Here is a 17742-nt window from a genome sequence, read left to right on the forward strand (position 1 = left end):
CCACAAATCCAGGTGGTCACCACGATAGGCCACTTTGTGGAAGACACAGCCTGCAGCTCTACCCTCAGTCCAGTTAGTCTTCATTATCTCATCTCGAGTGGCAAGAACTTCTGGCCTGGCCTTCCCAAATTCACTCTCTGCTCTCTAAGCCACGGGGATCTTTCTAAACAGTCTGACAGTGTCATTCTTTGCTCTAAACCTACCGGGGGTTCTCTGCTGTCCTTGGGGGCAAATCCATCTCTTCCCTGGCAAACGAGGCTCAGCTAGACTGGTTTCCCATCAGCTGATGTGTTCTCACACAGCCCTGCCGCTCCCAAGGTCTCCACCCAGAGGCCATGGAAACTTGCTATTTCAAAGAACACATAGAAACTCAGGTTCCCCTAGTTCTTGGAGGGTGGATGGGGAGTCTTCCTGCCTCACCGTGTGTGGTATCTATAATCCTGCAGGGGAGTGGGGAGGGGAGCTAGGTACTGCTAAAAACCTAGTAGGGTCTGATTCAGGGTCCCTGCCGGATGCTCAGTCAAGTCTCTGGGCTGTAGTATCTTCCTGGGTGGCAAGGGGAGAAGGCGCTCCCCCAGGAAGAAATAGGGTCTTTCTATCCAGCTCCAAGACACCACCCACTCCTGGCTTCCTCCCACCTCCCCATTTTTTATCTTCCTGTGCTCCAAATGCTTATGGCACCAGGGCTCTGGCCCTCTGACTTGACTCACTCCCGATGATCTCATTCTCTTTTAGGGCTTTAAATGCCAGCAATATGCTCATGATTCTCCAAATTACACCTCAAGCCCAGACTGCTTCCCTGGACCCCCCACTTATGCATCAAACTGCTACTAGATGACACCTCAGACTTAAGCCACAAGCTGATACTCTATCTCCTCCACAGCTGGTTCCTCCTGCATCTTCCCCGTCTTGCCTACTGGCACCTCTGTTCTTCTGGAAGCTCAGTCCAAAATCCCTAAGGTCAAACTTGACTCCTCTCTCTCCCAGCCAATATCAGCAAATCCTGTTGGCTTTAGCTGCAGTATATACCTAGAGCCAATGACTCACACCTTGCCTGGATTGTTACTATCACCTCCTCAGATCTCCCACAGCAGCCAGAAGGAGCCTGATAAATCCCATTAGATTCTGTCTCTCTCTGCTCAGACTCCTACTGCACTGACTCCCAGCTCACTGAAGCAAATGTCAATTGTATTCATTTCCAACTCATCCTTCCCATTCCCCATGCCTCTTCCCTCCTCTAGCACCCTGGCAGGTGACCTCAGGGCCTTTGCACTTGTTATTCCGGCCTGCAATGCTCTTCCCTGGCTCACTATCATCCCCTCCAGGTCTTTACCCAAAGGCCTTCCTTGCCACCACCTCATCTACTGTTGACAAACCCTTAAAAATAAGCACAACCGCTCCCATCTGCTTCTCTGCTTCTCCTTAGCACTTTCACCTAACACACCTTAGACTTCACACTTTGTTTATTCTCTGCATCCACACCAGAATATAAGCTCCAGGAGGCAGGGTTTATTTTTTCAATTGGTGTTAATAAAAAGCCTGTCCCCCACTGGGTGTCAGTCTCACAGATGCCCTGTAGCAGTGCATGAACTGAGCTGGCACCTGAGCTCCCAAAGCCCTGATGGGCCTGTCTTTAGTCAAGTCTCTGGGTTGTAGGGTCTTCAGGCTGGGGCAGCATGTCCTGTAGCCCACCTCCCACCACGAGGCCCCTTTTGTCACCCCGCTCCTCCCCAGGAGACAGGAAAGATCGCATCCACCCAGTGCAGCACATGTGTGGAGGCTGGCTTAGGGCCCCACCCCCACGCCTCCATGTCTGTGGCTCAAAGCCACATTTATCAGCCAGCCACAGCTTCTGTTCAGCACACCGTGTCTGGTGACCCCTCCAGCTGATCTCATTCCAGTGTTAATAAAAGCCTCGGTTGTTCCTGTCAGCTTGGGTGGTCCCAGCTGAGGAAGTCATTTCAGTGAAGCTTTCTGGAATGTTGCAGATGATTCTGAAGCACCCCCCCCCCCACTGCTGCCTTCTGGGGCTTGTGGAGCCCCCTCTAACAAGTGCTGGGAAACTTGAAGCCCCCTTCCCCCATCTGGCAGGGCTTGGGATTGAAACCCAGGCAGGGGCAGGACAGGGCTGCAATGACCCAGCTGGGCCCCCACCATCCAGGAAAAGGGCGGGTCTCCCCGACATCACATCTTCCATCGCCCACAGAGCCTCACTGGGAAGAAAGGAGGCAGTGGGCCAACTCTGGGTCTGGCAGCTGGGAGTCTGCCCACAAAGGCCTCCCAGCCCCGCCCAGCGAGATGCCAGCTCTTCCCAGGAAGGCAGAAGGGAGATCATTACTGGAGCCTAATTAACAAAGAAAAGCAGAGATAATTAAGTGGAGAAACATGTGGCTGGCGCTGGAATTGTGATATCTTTAGAAACTTGAGAAAGGACAGTTTTATTTTGAGCTCTCAAGAGTTGGAAGCGGGGGAGGGGAAGACAGAGAGGAAGGTAGGGGCCTAAGTTCTGAGTATGTGACTAGGGAGGAAGAAATAACCCCCAGGTTGTGGGAGATGCAAGAGAGGGGGGCGGGGGCAGGGGGCCACCATGGAAGGTGTCCCTCCTCCATGTGACCTTGAGGCCCAGAGAAAATAAGAATCACATATAGTAAGTCAACTTATCCAATGTCAAAGTTAACTTTTCCAAGATCACCAGTAATAAGTTAACTTATTAAGATCACACAGCTCAGAAGAGTAGAATCAGATGCTAAGGAGGAACAGGAGACCCATTCCTTCCCTTGTCCAGTCCCTCTGTCACCCCCCAAATACCCTCTGCTCCAGGAAGGTCATTCCACGCAGTGATGGAATGACAGGAGAACCCGCAGAGGAGAGAGATCTAGCAGGGGCCAGGAGCTAGGTGTTTGGCCCTTTTTCCCAACACTACCCCCCTACGCCCCGCCCCAAACGTGATCCAAGCCCTCTGTGTGGGAGGTTTTTCCCTCACAGCTGAGCTTCTCAAACCGGGCCTAGCACAAAGCTGGCTGGTGTAGATAATCTATCTTCCTCAGCAGAATGTATTTTAATACAGTTCCTTAAAACAAAAACTCAAGTAAAGGGTTTATAGAGTAGACTCTGTAGGGACTTTCTAGATAAAGCTGGGGACCATCCAGAGCTTTGGCCCTGGCGGGCAGGGGTGCTTGGGCTCTGGCCTCCGGGATGTCAGTGGAAGAGCTTGATAAGGCCGGGGCTGCGGGGTCTGGTTTAAGCCGCAAAGCCAGGCCCTCACAGTCCGGCCTAGTCAGCCTCTCCACCCCACCACCTCCCACACACAACAGGCTCTTCATTCCTCCCCTTGCTGTCTTGGTTGTGTGCCCCAGCACTGCTGGGCTGGGAATGTCCCACTTGTGAGTAGAGGAACTGAGGCCCAGGCAGGCACACCTGACTTGCTGGAGTCACACAGGATGTTGGCCGCTCTGCTTTGTCTTTGGACCCCTGGCCCCTGCTCTGGGGTGGGGGAGGCCTGGCTGCTTACCCAAGTTCCCACAACTGACACGGGTGGGGGGAGGGATGCACCACTGGGTGAAAGGGAAACCACAACGTGAGACACTGGCTGGGTTTCCCTAGAAGGGAGCTGGGGCCCGGCAGCTGAATCTGCCACGGGGTTATCACTTGGTTCCCAAGTCCAAGAAGAGCAGTGGAGAACCTTGGAAATGAGCAGCAGAGAGAAGGAAAGGCCCTCCCTCGCGGCCTCTGAGGCACTAAAGGGCGGTGGGCAGGCACAAATGCCGCAGTTCACTACCCTCTAAGGCTGTTTTTTAACCATTGGTATTTGTTTTAAAACGTTCTTTATTTCCTTGATTGCTCTGCTCTTCAGAGCTCTGTAAACAGCTGACTGGCTCAGCAACTCTTACAGCACATTCCTCCACCTCTTTTCCACGGCCTCCACCTCCCTGTTCCTTCAACAAGCTTCTCTCCTTCAAGGTCCTTTGGAGGTCGGTGTGTTCTGGGCTGGCCCTGGGCCTCTCTGCTAGCTGCAAACTTGGCTGTGGTTGCATCACACCGGCCCTCCCGGCCCCGCGGCCACCCTGCCTGCTCTAAGCACCGGGGGGCCCACCAACTGCACATTTGCCCCTGAGGTCTCACTGGCCCACAACCCCGGGATAGGCATACCATCACCCTTCAGGAAATTTCTACCTTCCTCTCCTTCCTCCCCATACCTGCTGCCACCTCTAGATCCTAGCTCCACCCATCTCAGAGTCCTGTAGCCCCTGCCTGGGATCAGGCCTCCTCAACCCCCTTGGCTTTGCGGCCCCAGTTTTGCCTTCTCCAAGGCACTTGCACTAGAGGGTGCAAGTATGGTTACCATGGTAATTGTAAGGCAGTGCAAATCTGATCCTATCATTTCCTTGACTGAAAAAATCTTCAGTGCTCTAAGATAGGACTTCCAGGTCAAGGTCTTTTATAATTCTGGCCTCATTCTTTCACTGTGCTCTCCCCTCCCCTTCCTGCCCAAGCTCCAGAATAGCACAGACCTGGTATGACTTCAGTCCTGTGCTAACTATGTGGTTGTCTTTGCCTCTTTCAGCCTCAGTGTGCTCAGCTGCAAAACAGGGACAGCAGCATCAACCTCCCGGCTTTGCTGGTGGACACTGAGGCTCTATGAGAGGCCCGACCTGGGCACTTGGCAAAGGCTGGACGTGAGCATTTCCTTGCTTCCACCTTTGCTGGTGTGGAATTCTCCAGCTCCTGGGGAATATCAGTTTCCTGGGGAGCACTCCGACCCCAAGATGTTGTGCTGGCTGGTGGAGAGCTGGATTTTGCCTTGAGGTGATACTGAACTCGCACGGCAGGTGCGAGTACTGGAAACCGACGCTGCTCCCGTCACATTTCCTGAGGAGTCATCTGTGTGCAGACACACCTTCCATGGCTGAGCTCTGCCTCAGCCCCGTCCTCTCCTCTCTCCAGCCACATCTAAACCTATCCGTCACCACAGCGGTGTGCACATCATGCTTCCTCCTCTGGCCATCTCCTCCCATGCTGCCAGCCCTCCTTCAAGCACCTGGACCCCATGATCCTTCACCCACACGGCGACCTCAAGTGCACAGCTCTGGCCCCCCTCCCCTCTCCAACCCACCTACTTCTCTGAGTGATGTCCCTGCTTTCCCCATTCTGACCCTACATCCTCCCTTTTCTTTGCATCATGTTGTTCCTATTCCCACTCTATAACCCTCTCCTGATGCACCCTGTAGCTCTGTCCCATCTCTCCTGCCCTTTAAAAGGCGCCCTGTTCCTGGGTAGTGCCATTTCTCTTCTCATTCTCCCCTGAGCCCCCTACTCCACTTGCAGGCCCATCCACTCCTCCCCATAACTGCTTTGACCATGCTGCCCACAATCTCACGGTGCCTTTCTGGGTTTTGAATGTTTGACCTTGAAGCTGCACTTGGCCAAGGCGATCACATTCCTTTAACAGATTCTCACTTGACTTCGGGAACATCACACCTTCTGGGTGTTTTGTCTCTCTCCCCAACACCCAAACGCTGGAGGGCCCAGGGCTCATCTTTGGATTCCTTCCCGCTGTCCACACTCATCCCGCCTGTGATCCAGTTTCACCGCTGAAATTCGATAAACACAGAATGGCCCCCGGCTGCGTCTCCAGCGGGCCCCTCTCTGACTTGCAGTTCTGCTGCTGGTCTGCCTGTCCACCTGGGTGTCCAGCTTGGCCACCACTCATGGCCTGTCCTCTCCCCGGCTAGCTGTTCAGGACTGAATCTTTTTTTTTTAACACAAAGTTTATATTTTTATTGAGAACATTTGTTTATCGATATTTGGGACAAAATCTTGATGTCATCTTTCGCCTCCCTTTTCTTACCCCACACTCACTCCATCAGCAATCCTGATGGCCTCACTTTTGAAATATGCCTGGGGCCCTAGAGGCTTTGCAGACTCCTCCCCGCCATACTTGACCTGGATTTCTACCCAGCTCACATCCTCCCTCCAGTCCTGGTGGTCTGTGTAAAAGCATCGTCGCAGCGGACAGCCTTCTATTTGTCCCCAGGGTACTCATCACTATTGAATGTGATGCTATTTAGCTGTCTCCCTCACTAGACAACAAGTTCCACAAGGATAGAGCTTATTGTCTATTTTGTAATCCTGAATCTTGTTTGGGACGGACTTCACACCAATACATTTTTTATCGTACAGATAAATGAACTCCAAGGATTAATTGTGAGCCTCAAGGGTTATCTAGGCAGGGATGACGTTATAGCTGCTGATAGCCAGAAGGGGGCAGCAAAGAGCCAGTCAGTGTGAATGAAAGCCCGGTGGGGCAGCTGCTAGGGGAAGAGGGTATGGATGCAACTCACCAGAGGGAAGGTAGTGGTACAGCAAGCCCTGGCTTCAAACTCATCATGCTGCACATGCTGTGTGACTTTCAGCAAGTTCCTAAACCTCTCTGAGCCTCAGTTTCCTTCTGTAAGACTGGTTATTGAGAGAATAGTGTACTGATAGGGAAGGCTTTGCAGCTAGCAAGTCAGAAGCATAGTTAGTGTCTGTGACAGGAGCTGCCCAAGGGGGGATGGGGTTGATAAATATGATGCATCCGGATAAGGGAACATTATAAAGTGCCTTAAAGACATAGGAAAATACTTATGTTTAAAATGTATGTATAGTTCTATGGTAAGAACAACAGTGAATGTAAAATTAATAAGCTTGGGGGTAAATCTGGGAGAAACGTATCATCATAAAAATGAACAGCCATCTGGGCAGTTAGGAGTTCTGCTGTTTCCAAATTTCTACCATGGGCATATATTTGCATTTCCCTTCAGATTTTTGAAACCTACTAGAATGTTCTGTGGCTGTTCTAACACCAGGTACCTAGGCAGGGGGCCTCTCTCCTTCCTTGGTCACCACTGTCTCTTACCCATGTGCCTGAAGAGCAACCTCCTTTGCTGTCTGGGGTTTTTGTAGCCTCGGGCTCCACTGCATTTTGAGAAGAGATGTGCCTTGACTCAGCACTGCCACTGCCGAGAGCACAGAGGGGGATGTCAGGCCCACCCAGAGTCCTTTTTGGTAGCAAACATCCCTTTGTGCTCTGCGTACTGCTGGCCAGGTGCCCGAGTGGCCTGGGGGCCCTAGAGCACATGTGTTTCTGAGAGCTGGGGTCGAGGGCAAGTTCTCTTGGCGCTGTGCAGACACCTGCCTCTCTGCTCCTGGCCTAGGTCCCACCTTTAAATGGATGCTGTTGAAGAAGGGTGGGTGAGGTGGCGAGCAACCTAGGTAGATATCAGGGAGCTACCAATGATGTACCCCTCTCCCTGACTTCACTGGCTCTGACCCCTGGGGTCAGGTTGGGATACCTCAGGCCCTTGAAGGCAGGGATGCAGTCCACTCTAGTATAAGAGGTCAGCCTGGTCCCATCATCCCTCTGCAGCCTCCCCTGCAAAGTCCCTCTAGCCAGCATCTCCACTGCCCAGGGATCCTGTGAAATCCCTGGCCCACAACCCTGACCTGAGTTCCAAAGTCCCTCCCAGCACCCCCTGAGGCTCAGTCCAACTCCATCTTCCTCTCTAGCACCTGCCCACCATTCCACATGAGCAGATAAGGCTACTAGACACGGGTAGCAAAATTGAGGCAACGAGGGAGCTTGTAAAGGCTTTAGTGTTGGGATACCACTAAAGGCATTATGGGGTTTTCTCTTTTCCCAGAACAAAATTGACCCAGGAATGGCTGTATCCATACCCTTCCTGCCCCTTCAGGCTGACCCACAGTTCCAGGTTGTGCTGTGCAAGGCCCAAATTTAATAACCAATTTATCTTTAAAGCATACTTTCCTTCTTTAGAATTCACCTTCTCAGGATGGTTCAGTTAGGAAATGCTTCTGCAGGATCCTTCCATAAATGACCGACCTTCCCAGTTCTTACCCCTGAGCAGAACCATCCCTTCCAATGCTGTCACCTTTGCACCGCAATCCCACTGACCTGGCCTACCCCAAGCATGGGTTTGCTCATACTCAGACCCTCTATAGTGTCAAATTGGCTAAAGGGGTGGGATTTATGGAAGGTTCCAGGTCCTGGAAGGCTCTCAACAGGTCAGGACAAGGGGCACCTCTCCAAACACCTCAGTGGAGGATGTCCATAGATGTCTTGTGGGTAGTCATGTGGACACATGTCATTCAAGAGTTAATGGGCCTCTTGCCCTAACTTGTTGGCACTATGAATCCTTCTGGAACTTGGACACCAGCACACAGAAAAAAAGGGAGATCTTAGACGCGCTCAATTTAGGTTTCTTCCACTATGTAATGGGGGGTTCTGCTAGGGATCTAGTCCAAGTTCAGAATAATAGAGTTTACATATCTTATACTTCTAAGGTTGAAGATGAAGGTTAATTCCATATTTTTGGAGGAGGATGAAAGAAAAAAGGAAAAGTCTCTGAAGATTCCTATTGTAGCCAGGAGAAGCCTTGGCTCTGTGGCATGCCAGGCCATGCCCTTCCAGCCTAACCCCCCCTAGACACACCCACGCCATTCCTAGCCGCTGTCCTGCCACATCCCCGACACCCTCTGTGCCCTGGCTTAGGCTTGGTCCTGTGTCAGCGCCACACGGTGTTCCGCTCACCCCCCAAGACTCAACTCAATGTCACCTCCTCCAGGAAGTGTTCCTGCATCCCAGGAAAAATAATAACAAGCACCATCTTCACTGGCTGAAAACCACTGCTCCACAGCTTGCCCACCCCTGCTCACCATTTATCTCCTTCCGGTCACCTGGGGCAGGTGTGCCTATCTCCATCTTACAGATGAGGAAGTGGAGGCTTGGGGATGGGGAATAATGAACCCAGAATTGCATGGTAGTAAGGGTGCTGGGATATGAACCAGTGTCTGTCTGAGCCCTGTGCCTTGCCACAGCCCACACAATGCCTCAGATCCAAAATCCCAAAACAAATTATCTGCCACCCTCCACATGCCTGGGGCACCTGCCAATGGTCTATGTTCCCCACAGACTAGGCTCCTGTGCCCATTCACCCTGAGACCCCAGGAGCTTCAGTGTAACAGGCTTCAGTGATTGTCTGATGGGGAGTTTGGGAAGGGCAGAAGCAGCACTCAATGACCCTGATGAGCCTGGACCCCTTCCCAGCACAGTGTGACAAGTGGCATGCATCAGCGTGGAGTTGGCCCGGCTGCTGCCTGTCCGGCTGACACCTGGCCCGGGTGCCAATGCCTGGAAAGGTGCTGGCAATTCCACCCTGCAGGCTGGGCCAGGGCCACTTTCCATCTCCTCCTCCAGGCAGTCTGCCATCCTCTCCCATGCCATGTGGGCAGAGAAAGCATCTCCAAGGGCTCTCTGCACTCACAGGAGCCAAAGGGGAGGTGGATGGCAGGCAGGCAGATCAGCACAGAGACCTTGGGGCAGGCTGCCCAGGCTGAGATTCAAGAAGCAGCTAGCCAGCAAGAGGGGCTGTGTGCTCCCCTGGTTGCAGCATGAGCCTCACCCAGGGTGTCTTCCCAAAGCCCAACATTCTGCTGGTGCATGGTTCTCCCTGATGAAAGTCAGGGAGAGAGGCTACATTGCCAACGGTTCCTTCAAGTCAGGTGAGGCACCCAGGTAAGTCACCGGGGTTCCCTCTGCCACAGTTTTGCTTGCAAGAAGGAGACATAACAAAGGTGACAGTGCAAAGTACTGAATCTATAGCCTGGCGCATGTCAGGGGTCACAGATCTCTGCTGTCCAGACTCATCTGAAAACATGCCGGTCCCTGCAGCCTAAACGTGGACCCTCCCCACTGGCAAGGAGGGGCTGGGTCCTCAGGGGCTGCCACATTGCACTTGTCTCTACAGGCAGAGGGAAGCCCAGGCTGTTCTTCCTGTCACTGTTCCTGGGAACCGGACCAGCACTGCCCAGGACTGACACCAACTGTGGCAGAAGACCCCGGGGCGTGGGGCAGGCAGGGTTGGAGCTGACTCAGTGGCACTCAGTGAGGCAGGTGGGCCCCATGGTCCTGGAGCCAGGGCCCAGCAGCCTCTCAGAGTGGGGGTGGGCCAGGGGACAGTGGCAGCAGAAAGGCCTGTCCTGGTTCCCAGGGGCCAGGAGAGGCGAGCTGGGCAAGCTCCTCTGCCATTTCCGCCTTATTAACAATGCGAGTGAGCATTTCGAGTGAGCATTTCGGCCTCTGAGAACTCAGGAAAAATACATTTTGAATGGGCCGTGGGCCCCTGCTGCTTACCACCTCCCCCCTCCCCTCTCCTCCCTGGCTCTCCAAGACCTGCCTTCCCCAGGCTCTTCTGGAGCCTTCCTCTTCAGGAAGCCCTATCAGCCACCCAGCTCTTGTTCCTGCTTCCCCTCCTGGGAACCCCCACAGTTCACTAGGAGCCACCATGTCACACTGTCCTAGGAGGGCCCACCCCCCTCCAGTTCGATGGCCTCTCATCTCATTCCCAGAAGCCCACCCAGCCAGGCCTGGCACAGGGGTGAACAGTTCTGGGGGTCAGGGTGCACCAGTGTTTTCATGAAGGTGAGACTAGAGTCCTGGACTGCAGGCCTCCTCTGTCCAGGTGCTCAGACCATGTGCCAGCTCCCAGCATCTCAGCACAGCCTCCCCAAGGGACAGGGCTGACAGTGGGGGTCTGCCATCTCTTCATACACAGGTTCTGGGGTCCGCGTATGACCTGGAAACCCTGCTCAGCCTGAAGTGCCCACCAGGTGGTTATTCTGTGGCCACCTCTGCTTCCTGAGGTGTCTGCTCACTCAGGGCTTAGGAAGGTCAAGGATGCAGCCCACAGCGAATACAGAGCAATGGACACCTTGAAAGGAGAGGGTTTTGTCTCCAAAATCCGGGGCAGACACTCATCTTAACCACCAAGCTCAAGGGTCTGCATGGGGGCAGCCCTCCCTCTGAGGTTAGGAACCCACCTGCTCTCAACCACCTGGGGACAACCAAGGCCAACCAAAACCCCCATCTGGAGAAAAGGTCACTGACCAGCCTGGCCCCTTCCTCCAGAACCTGGTTGGAGGAAGTCTTCTCGTACCCCCACTCCCACCCTTCTCTGCGCCAGTGGGAAGGTTCCAGCCTAGTCTCCTTCCATCTGGGTCTGCTGCCTATGGAGGAGGGAGAATAGAGGGGCAGGAGCCTGAACCCCAGCACCTGTGACCCACAATCAGTTTGGACTCTGGTACCCAGCTCTGTGACTAACTGCACCCCCACCCCACCATGTGGGGTCTCCCCTGGCCCCCAACAGCCAGTGCCTCTTACCAGGCTTTGGGATGAGTCCTTGAAAAGGCCTGGAAGAAAAACAGAGATGGGAGTGTCAGAAATATTTGGGGCCCACCCCAGGCCAAGTGTAAGATGCTGCTGATATGCGTGCATGGGGCCGGGGGGGACACTGTGACGACATGGCAGGCGGGTGATCAGGGTTTCCTGCTGGTTCTGCGACCTCTGCAAATCACTTGTCCAGCTTTCCCCCCCTCTGAAGTGACCAAAGGCCTCTCCTAGCAGCCAGAAGTACAGTGGGCAGGCACTGTGGGTAGGAAAAGGTGCCACAAAGGCTGCCCCCACTATGGTGGTTGAGGTTTCACATGTGTGGAGCCCCCTACACCCCAACAAACCTGCAGTTCCCTTCCTCTGCCCCTCAGGACCCAGGATGACAGTGGGAGGGCACCTTGATCAGCAGAGGGCAGGACTAAGACCAGAGAGAAGGAAAGGCAGTAGGTGGAAGCAGCCCCTACTCCTGCTAGTCTTGCCTCCTCACCCTTCCCTTGGGTACCTGGTGACCGTGAACTTGATCTTGTCAGCCACCGCGAGGATCCTCTCCAAGTTCTGGGAGCCAAAGGTGCATGGTTTTCGGAACGGGATTCCTGGGGGCAGTCCCTCGATGATCACTGAGCCAGGATTGCTCTTGATTCGCTTGTAGGGGACCTGGACTGGGTACTTGATGCCCAAGGCTTCCCCTATGGAACAAGAGGGACAAGGAGGTGCCATTAAGAGCCATAGCAGTGTGTAGACATGGGGGTTGTGGGGTGTCTATGCAGGAGTATGATAGAAAGATGTGTACATGGGGGACGAGAGGCTGTTGTGAAGACCTGTGGAAAGATACAACCTGTGGGGGCCTAGGAGTTGGGGTGTGTTGTGCAGGGCTCTGGGGGGTTAGGTATGTGAGCGTGTGTCCAGATGTGTGGTTAGCACTCCAAGGGAGAAGGCAGTGGCCTCACTGCCTGAGAATCTGAAAGTCCATCACCAAAAAAGTGCCCCGTGAGCACATCTCACTGGACCAGCCCGGTTTAAGAGGGCAGACTGCATTTGGGAGCAAGAAAGCCAGGGTTAACCTCCAGGTTCTCTTCTGAATCTAGGCCTTGTCCTCTTTCCTGTCACCTCTGGGGAATGCTGGGCTCCTCCACCTCAGAGACTGTATATTTCACAGCCAGCCAGGGACAGGCCTAGGGAGGGTGGCTACTGTTGACCACTGTCAGCTGAAGCCTGCTGCCTGCTGGCAGGGCCAGGCTCTGCAGCCCTGGATGCCATGAGGTTGCTTTACCTGTCTCAGGCTCCCTCATCCTGACAGCTGGCTGGAGCTGACTGTGATTCCCCAGGTACTGCTGAGAGCACTATCCCCAGTGTCACAGGATGCCCATTGTGAAACACACTGCAGCAATTTCCACATGTCGCAGCACTAGAAGGAACCCTTGAACTTCTATGTAATAAACTAATTTTTATCTCACAGACAAAGGAAATGTATAACTGGCTTCATTGCCCTTTTTGCTCTTGCTCCCAGGAAACTCAGAATCTGATTTGTGCCCACATCTAGCAAGTACAGACCTTCTGAATCTTCATGTCACCCTGACTTTATGCCATCTGCTCTAGCCTGCTTGTTTTGTTGGTGCTATATTCACATACCATAAAATTTACCATTTTGAAGTGCATAATTCAGTGACTTTACTATATTAACCAGTATATGAAATTATTGTTTTAATTACATCAAACAAGCCCTATAACCATCAGTCATCACCCTCAGCTTTCCTCCATGCTCTAGCAACCACTAATCTAATCTAATCTCTATGGAATTTTGGCCTGTTTTTAATTTTTTATCCTGAGATTGTTGTTGACTAGTTTCTATGTGATTAAAGAAATCCTTTTTGAAATGGAAAGAAATCATCATCATCTGTCCATGGGGACCCTGCCATCTCTACTCTTCACTTCTGGCCTTCAAAGTGGCTCTTTATACCATGACTGGTGGTCTCCAAGTCACCAAAGCCAGCAGATACTTGCAATCTTTTGGCAAATTCTGACACAGATGGCCACTCTCCCCTCCCTGAAGTCCTTGCCTTGGTGTCTGTGATGCTACATTTTCTTGGCTTCTCATTTTTCTGGCCATTGTCCCTCTCCTTGACCTGACCTTGAAACTGGAGCTCCTTGGTGTTTGGTCTGGGTTCTCTTACAACCGAGGGGTGTCTCCTCCGCTATCATGACGTAATGTTTACATCTGACCCAGATACCTCTCCTCAATAATGGACTTGCATCTTTGCTTGCCTCAGGGTGGTCTCCACCCCAGCCCCCAAACTCAGCATGACCATGGCACTCATCATCATGGCACCCCCTTTGGTGACGGTGCTGCCTCTTTCCCTGCCTGATAAGTCAATCGTCCCCAGTGGCCCATGTGCTCCACCCCCACATCCCCCCTGTCATGAAGACAGGTCCACACAGCTCAGACATAGGCCAATGAGCAAACAGTATTTCCCTGCCACAGGGACAGTGTAAAGAATGGTTCTCAGTGGGAACCAATGAGAAAAAAATGGAAGGAAATTCTGGGAAAGAAATGAACTGGCTCTCTGGAGAAAACCTGTGAAAGGGCTAGTCTTCTCCCTCCTTTCAGAGGGTGCAGATGGGGTGTTCTGGACCTGCTGCAGTCATTCTGCCAGCAAGTCAAGGCTAGCCTGAGGTGATGCTGACACCACAGAAAGATATCAAGGACATCCCTCAGCTGCTGGGCCCAGCTGTTCCTGAAGGCTGCCTTTCACGCAGACATCCTGTGCTATGAGCTAGGGCAGACTACACAATCCAGAGACAGTTATACCAGCCTCTCTCCCACTCCACAGGCTCCTCTTACGGTGTAACATCAACACTCCTTCATGAAGGACTGGATTCTGTGACCCTCCCCTTGAACCTGGACTTTGTAGATACCGTGGACCAACGAAAGAGGGCAGAGGCGACACTGCATAATCTCTGAAGCTGGGTCAAAGAGGCAACACAGCTCCCACCTCAGGACAGTCACAAGCCCAGACTGATAAGTAGGAAATCCAGCTACCCTGGAGTCGCTGTGCTGGAAAGCCCACATGGAGAGATTACACAGAAATCAAGAGAGATGTCCCAGGGGCCCAGCTGTTCAAGTACGCCGGGGGTCAGAAACGTGAGTGAGGAAGTTGTCAAGATGACCCTGCCTCAGCCACCTTCTGACCACAACCTCGGGAGAGACCCTGAGCTCCCGAGAGCCACTCCGCAGTGCTGCTCCCAAATTCCTGACTCACCGACACTGGAGAGGTAATGAAGGGTCACTGCTATTTTAGGCCACTAAATTTTAGGATGATATGCTCTGCAGTCATAGTAACTGAATCACGAGCCTCACCAGCCAATGAGCCCTCGTTACTGTGGAAGCTGGTTTGAGTGTTTTTGGTACTTGAAATCTAAAAGTATCTTAACTGATACTAGCTTGTTTTTCTCAAACCAGGATTCAAGTGGATGCCTCCCCTTTCATCCCCCCAGCCCCGACAATTCAGCACCATTCACTCTCCCTCTGAAGCACATCTGACTCCACTTCCCTCCAGCATCTGCTCAGGGCTCCGCCCACACCATCTTCACTCCTGCCTGGTCTACCCTCTCCCGGCTGGTCTCCCAGCAACCACCTGGGCTCCTGCAGCCATCCCTTTCTTCACGGAGGCCAGGAAAAGACTCCAAAAGTGCAAAGCAGTACTGCTCACTTTATTATACATCATAATACAAATTGATACCATGGTTCCCTCCACAGGCCTGGATGCTAGGGCCACCACGAGCCCAGCTGAGGGGGCCTCTCTCCCCTATCCCCATTCCCATGGTTCAACATTGTGCCCCTTCCTAGGTCAAACCTCAGGGCCTTTGCATATGCGGTTACTTCAGTTGGCACGCCCTTCTTGCACACTCTGCTTGGTGAAGTCCATCCTTCACATCTTTCTCCAAAGAGGCCTTCCCTGGCCCGCAGTCTAAGGTAAGTACCCAAGTTATTCTCTCTGAAGCTGTCTATTCAATACTTGCAAAATCATGGCACAATTCCTGGCTGTTACTAGATTCTGGGCATAGTCGTTGGGGGTGTCTCACCTCACTGGTCAAGGGGGCCCATGAGGACAGGGACTGTGTTTTATTCACTGTGTACCCCCAGTGCATGGCACATAGTCAGTGCTCAAGAAATACTGTAAGTGGGTGAGTGATTTTCCCAGAGGTGACCTGGGAGAACGGGGAGGCTCCTGTTTCTCTTCCCACCCCAGCCGGGTGCCCGGGGCTCACCATATTTCTTATTGAACAGATCCTGGACCTGCTCCCTCAGCGTGTTGGCGATGTCGATCCGTGAGAGTCTGGTGTCGTAATTTTCTGCTGAGTGAAAAACAATTATGGATTTGGGCTGCTAAATTAAAAGGCACTTGGTGACTTTTAAGGAATATGATTTTCTAATTATGGGGAACTCCTTCTCTGGCAATTATCAGATCCTTGGAGTGGGCCCCTCAGAGTCCTTCAGAACTAACATCTTGACAGAGACGTGCATTTTTCTAGGAGGACGCACTCTGTTGCGACAACAGCAATGAGTCAGAAATTAAGTTAATTGTTGACATTTGTAAACCACCACACCAATAAATCAGCCCTGGAGGTAGGAGATGCCATGGAGAGGAGCAGACCTCTGCACATGGCAGCTGGGAGCAGGGGCTCTGCTCATCAGTGGGGGGGCACAAGGCAGAGGGGATGGAGGGAGTTGGGCTAACGGGCAGCCCCCCAGAGTCCTGGAGTTAGCCAAGCAGTTGCCAAGGGCCATTTGCTCACCCTGAGGGTTTTTATTCAGGGGCCCATGAGCCAGTTGTGCCATGCATGGCAGCCCCCTTACCTCAGGGACATTATAACCTAGTTGGTAGAGAGAGGTGGGGGTGGGGAGTGGATCTCTGGGTGGTTGGGCAGAGCATGTGGCAAGGACACCAATCTAGGTAGGAGAAGCCAGGTGAGAGGTGAATTTACCTCATCATAGAAAGTTCCGGTTGCCCTGGAGAGAGTGATGGAGACTGGGCAGTGAGGAGCTGCTCCTCTGGCTCCCTCACCCTCAGGGGGCTGGCTTTTCCTGCTGCTAGTCTACTGGTTTCTCCTCAGAACCACAGTGACCACCCAGGGCCCACTGGGGAGACACCCACCTCAGGGGCTCACTCATAGTCACAGATTGGAGCCACCCCTACATGCATGCGAAGGCTGTTCTCAGTCACCCCCTCACTCACGTTACATTTGATCTTCACTCAAGAGAATACTACACCCCTATAAATGATGGGAGGGAGGAGCTTCCCCCCACAGGCCCTGGCCCCTTCCTGCTTCTGTTCCCACTACATGCCTTTATTAAGCTTTTCTCCATATTCCACTCCTCTTCCTCCACTCACTCCATCCCTCTGTTCTCCAGAGCCCTCGTCCTCGGCTACCTTTTCTCCTCTCAGAGCATTAGGAGCAGGTGTGAACGCCTAATATGGAGTGGGCAGGCAACCTGCCCAGACAGTTGCCTATACCCTCCCTCCCCACCCTCCAGCACCCCTGTGGAGCCTCACACTCAGAGCTGGGAAGTCATAGTTCTGCCCCAGCAGCCAGTCCAGCTCACCCAGCTCTTGGGCCCTGAAGTTGGGGGGCCAGCCCCTCCCACCCAGCCTGGCCCTCTAAACTCAAGCCAGGTCAAGGTCATGGTGCTGGGACAGCTGACCTCACCCTGAGCTGTAACCTTACCTTGAAAGCCCTGTCTCTTCAGGCTCTCGTCCACAAGAGGGTCCCCGGAATCCCTCTCTGGGGGCGGGGGGAGAGAAGCCAGGATGAGCAGGCAGCTCCTGGGACCCCGGGGACAAAGTTGTATCCACTGGGGGCAAACCCAATATGGGGCAGTGGGGGAATGCTGGGGTGGGTTGGGGGGATGAATCCAGAACAGAGGAAGTGGGAGGAGGGTGGTGGCTGAGGCCTGAGACCCCCCCAAGCCTGGCCGTGCCCACCCATGGCCCCGAGCAGGGTACCTTGGCTATCCGTGACGGGTTCTTTGACTCCCTCGGTGAGCAGCTCAGGCCTGGAAAATACCACAGCGGGGCGGTCACTGAGGCCCCTCCAGGCCTGCCTGGTACAGCCTGTCTACATATCTATGCAATGGGCCTTCCTGGCTCTAGATAGTCTAGGCCTGGGGCCCCAAGGGCTGCCATCCTGCTGACTCACATCTAGGGGCTCTGTGGACCCATCAGTAGTGAGGCAGGCCCAAACCTGGCCACAGGGGTTAAGGGGGTGGGGCTGGTTCCAGGATGCCAGGGGCTGGCGCTGCCCAGCGTCAGAGATGTGGTTTTGGAGGGCTTCCCACTGAGTCTGCCTATGGTGCAGAAGCAGTCGGGGCTGTGTGGCGAGATCTGGGCGGTGCAGTGAAGGTCTGAGGCATCTGCTGACACCTGAGAGCTGTGGTTTTAGAGTCAGGGGCCTCAGGGGCCCAGGCCCCACTTTGCACTAATGTCCACACATCCCACAAAGCCCCTCTAGACGCCTGG

The 17742-nt window shown here is 53.4% G+C and overlaps 1 protein-coding gene across 5 annotated transcripts in view; it reads right to left on the reverse strand.

The window, feature by feature from the left end:
• The window catches only part of GTF2IRD1 (GTF2I repeat domain containing 1), a 96373-nt gene that overhangs the window by 12494 nt on the left and 66137 nt on the right, over positions 1 to 17742 (reverse strand). For 2 of the 5 annotated variants that reach the window (XM_054693604.1, XM_037506803.2), the window contains 5 exons: positions 17230 to 17279; positions 16952 to 17008; positions 15494 to 15580; positions 11730 to 11913; positions 11219 to 11247 (listed from right to left, as the gene is read on the reverse strand). In XM_054693604.1, the coding sequence (XP_054549579.1) occupies positions 11219 to 11247; positions 11730 to 11913; positions 15494 to 15580; positions 16952 to 17008; positions 17230 to 17279 (407 nt within the window). The remainder of the gene's footprint in view (positions 1 to 11218; positions 11248 to 11729; positions 11914 to 15493; positions 15581 to 16951; positions 17009 to 17229; positions 17280 to 17742) is intronic. The other 3 variants (XM_037506804.2, XM_037506805.2, XM_037506806.2) reach the window with 3 other exon arrangements.

The sequence above is a fragment of the Talpa occidentalis genome, unplaced genomic scaffold (assembly GCF_014898055.3).
Source record: "Talpa occidentalis isolate TD23 unplaced genomic scaffold, MPIMG_talOcc4v2.1 talOcc4.12, whole genome shotgun sequence".
In the NCBI taxonomy this organism is placed as follows: domain Eukaryota; kingdom Metazoa; phylum Chordata; class Mammalia; order Eulipotyphla; family Talpidae; genus Talpa; species Talpa occidentalis.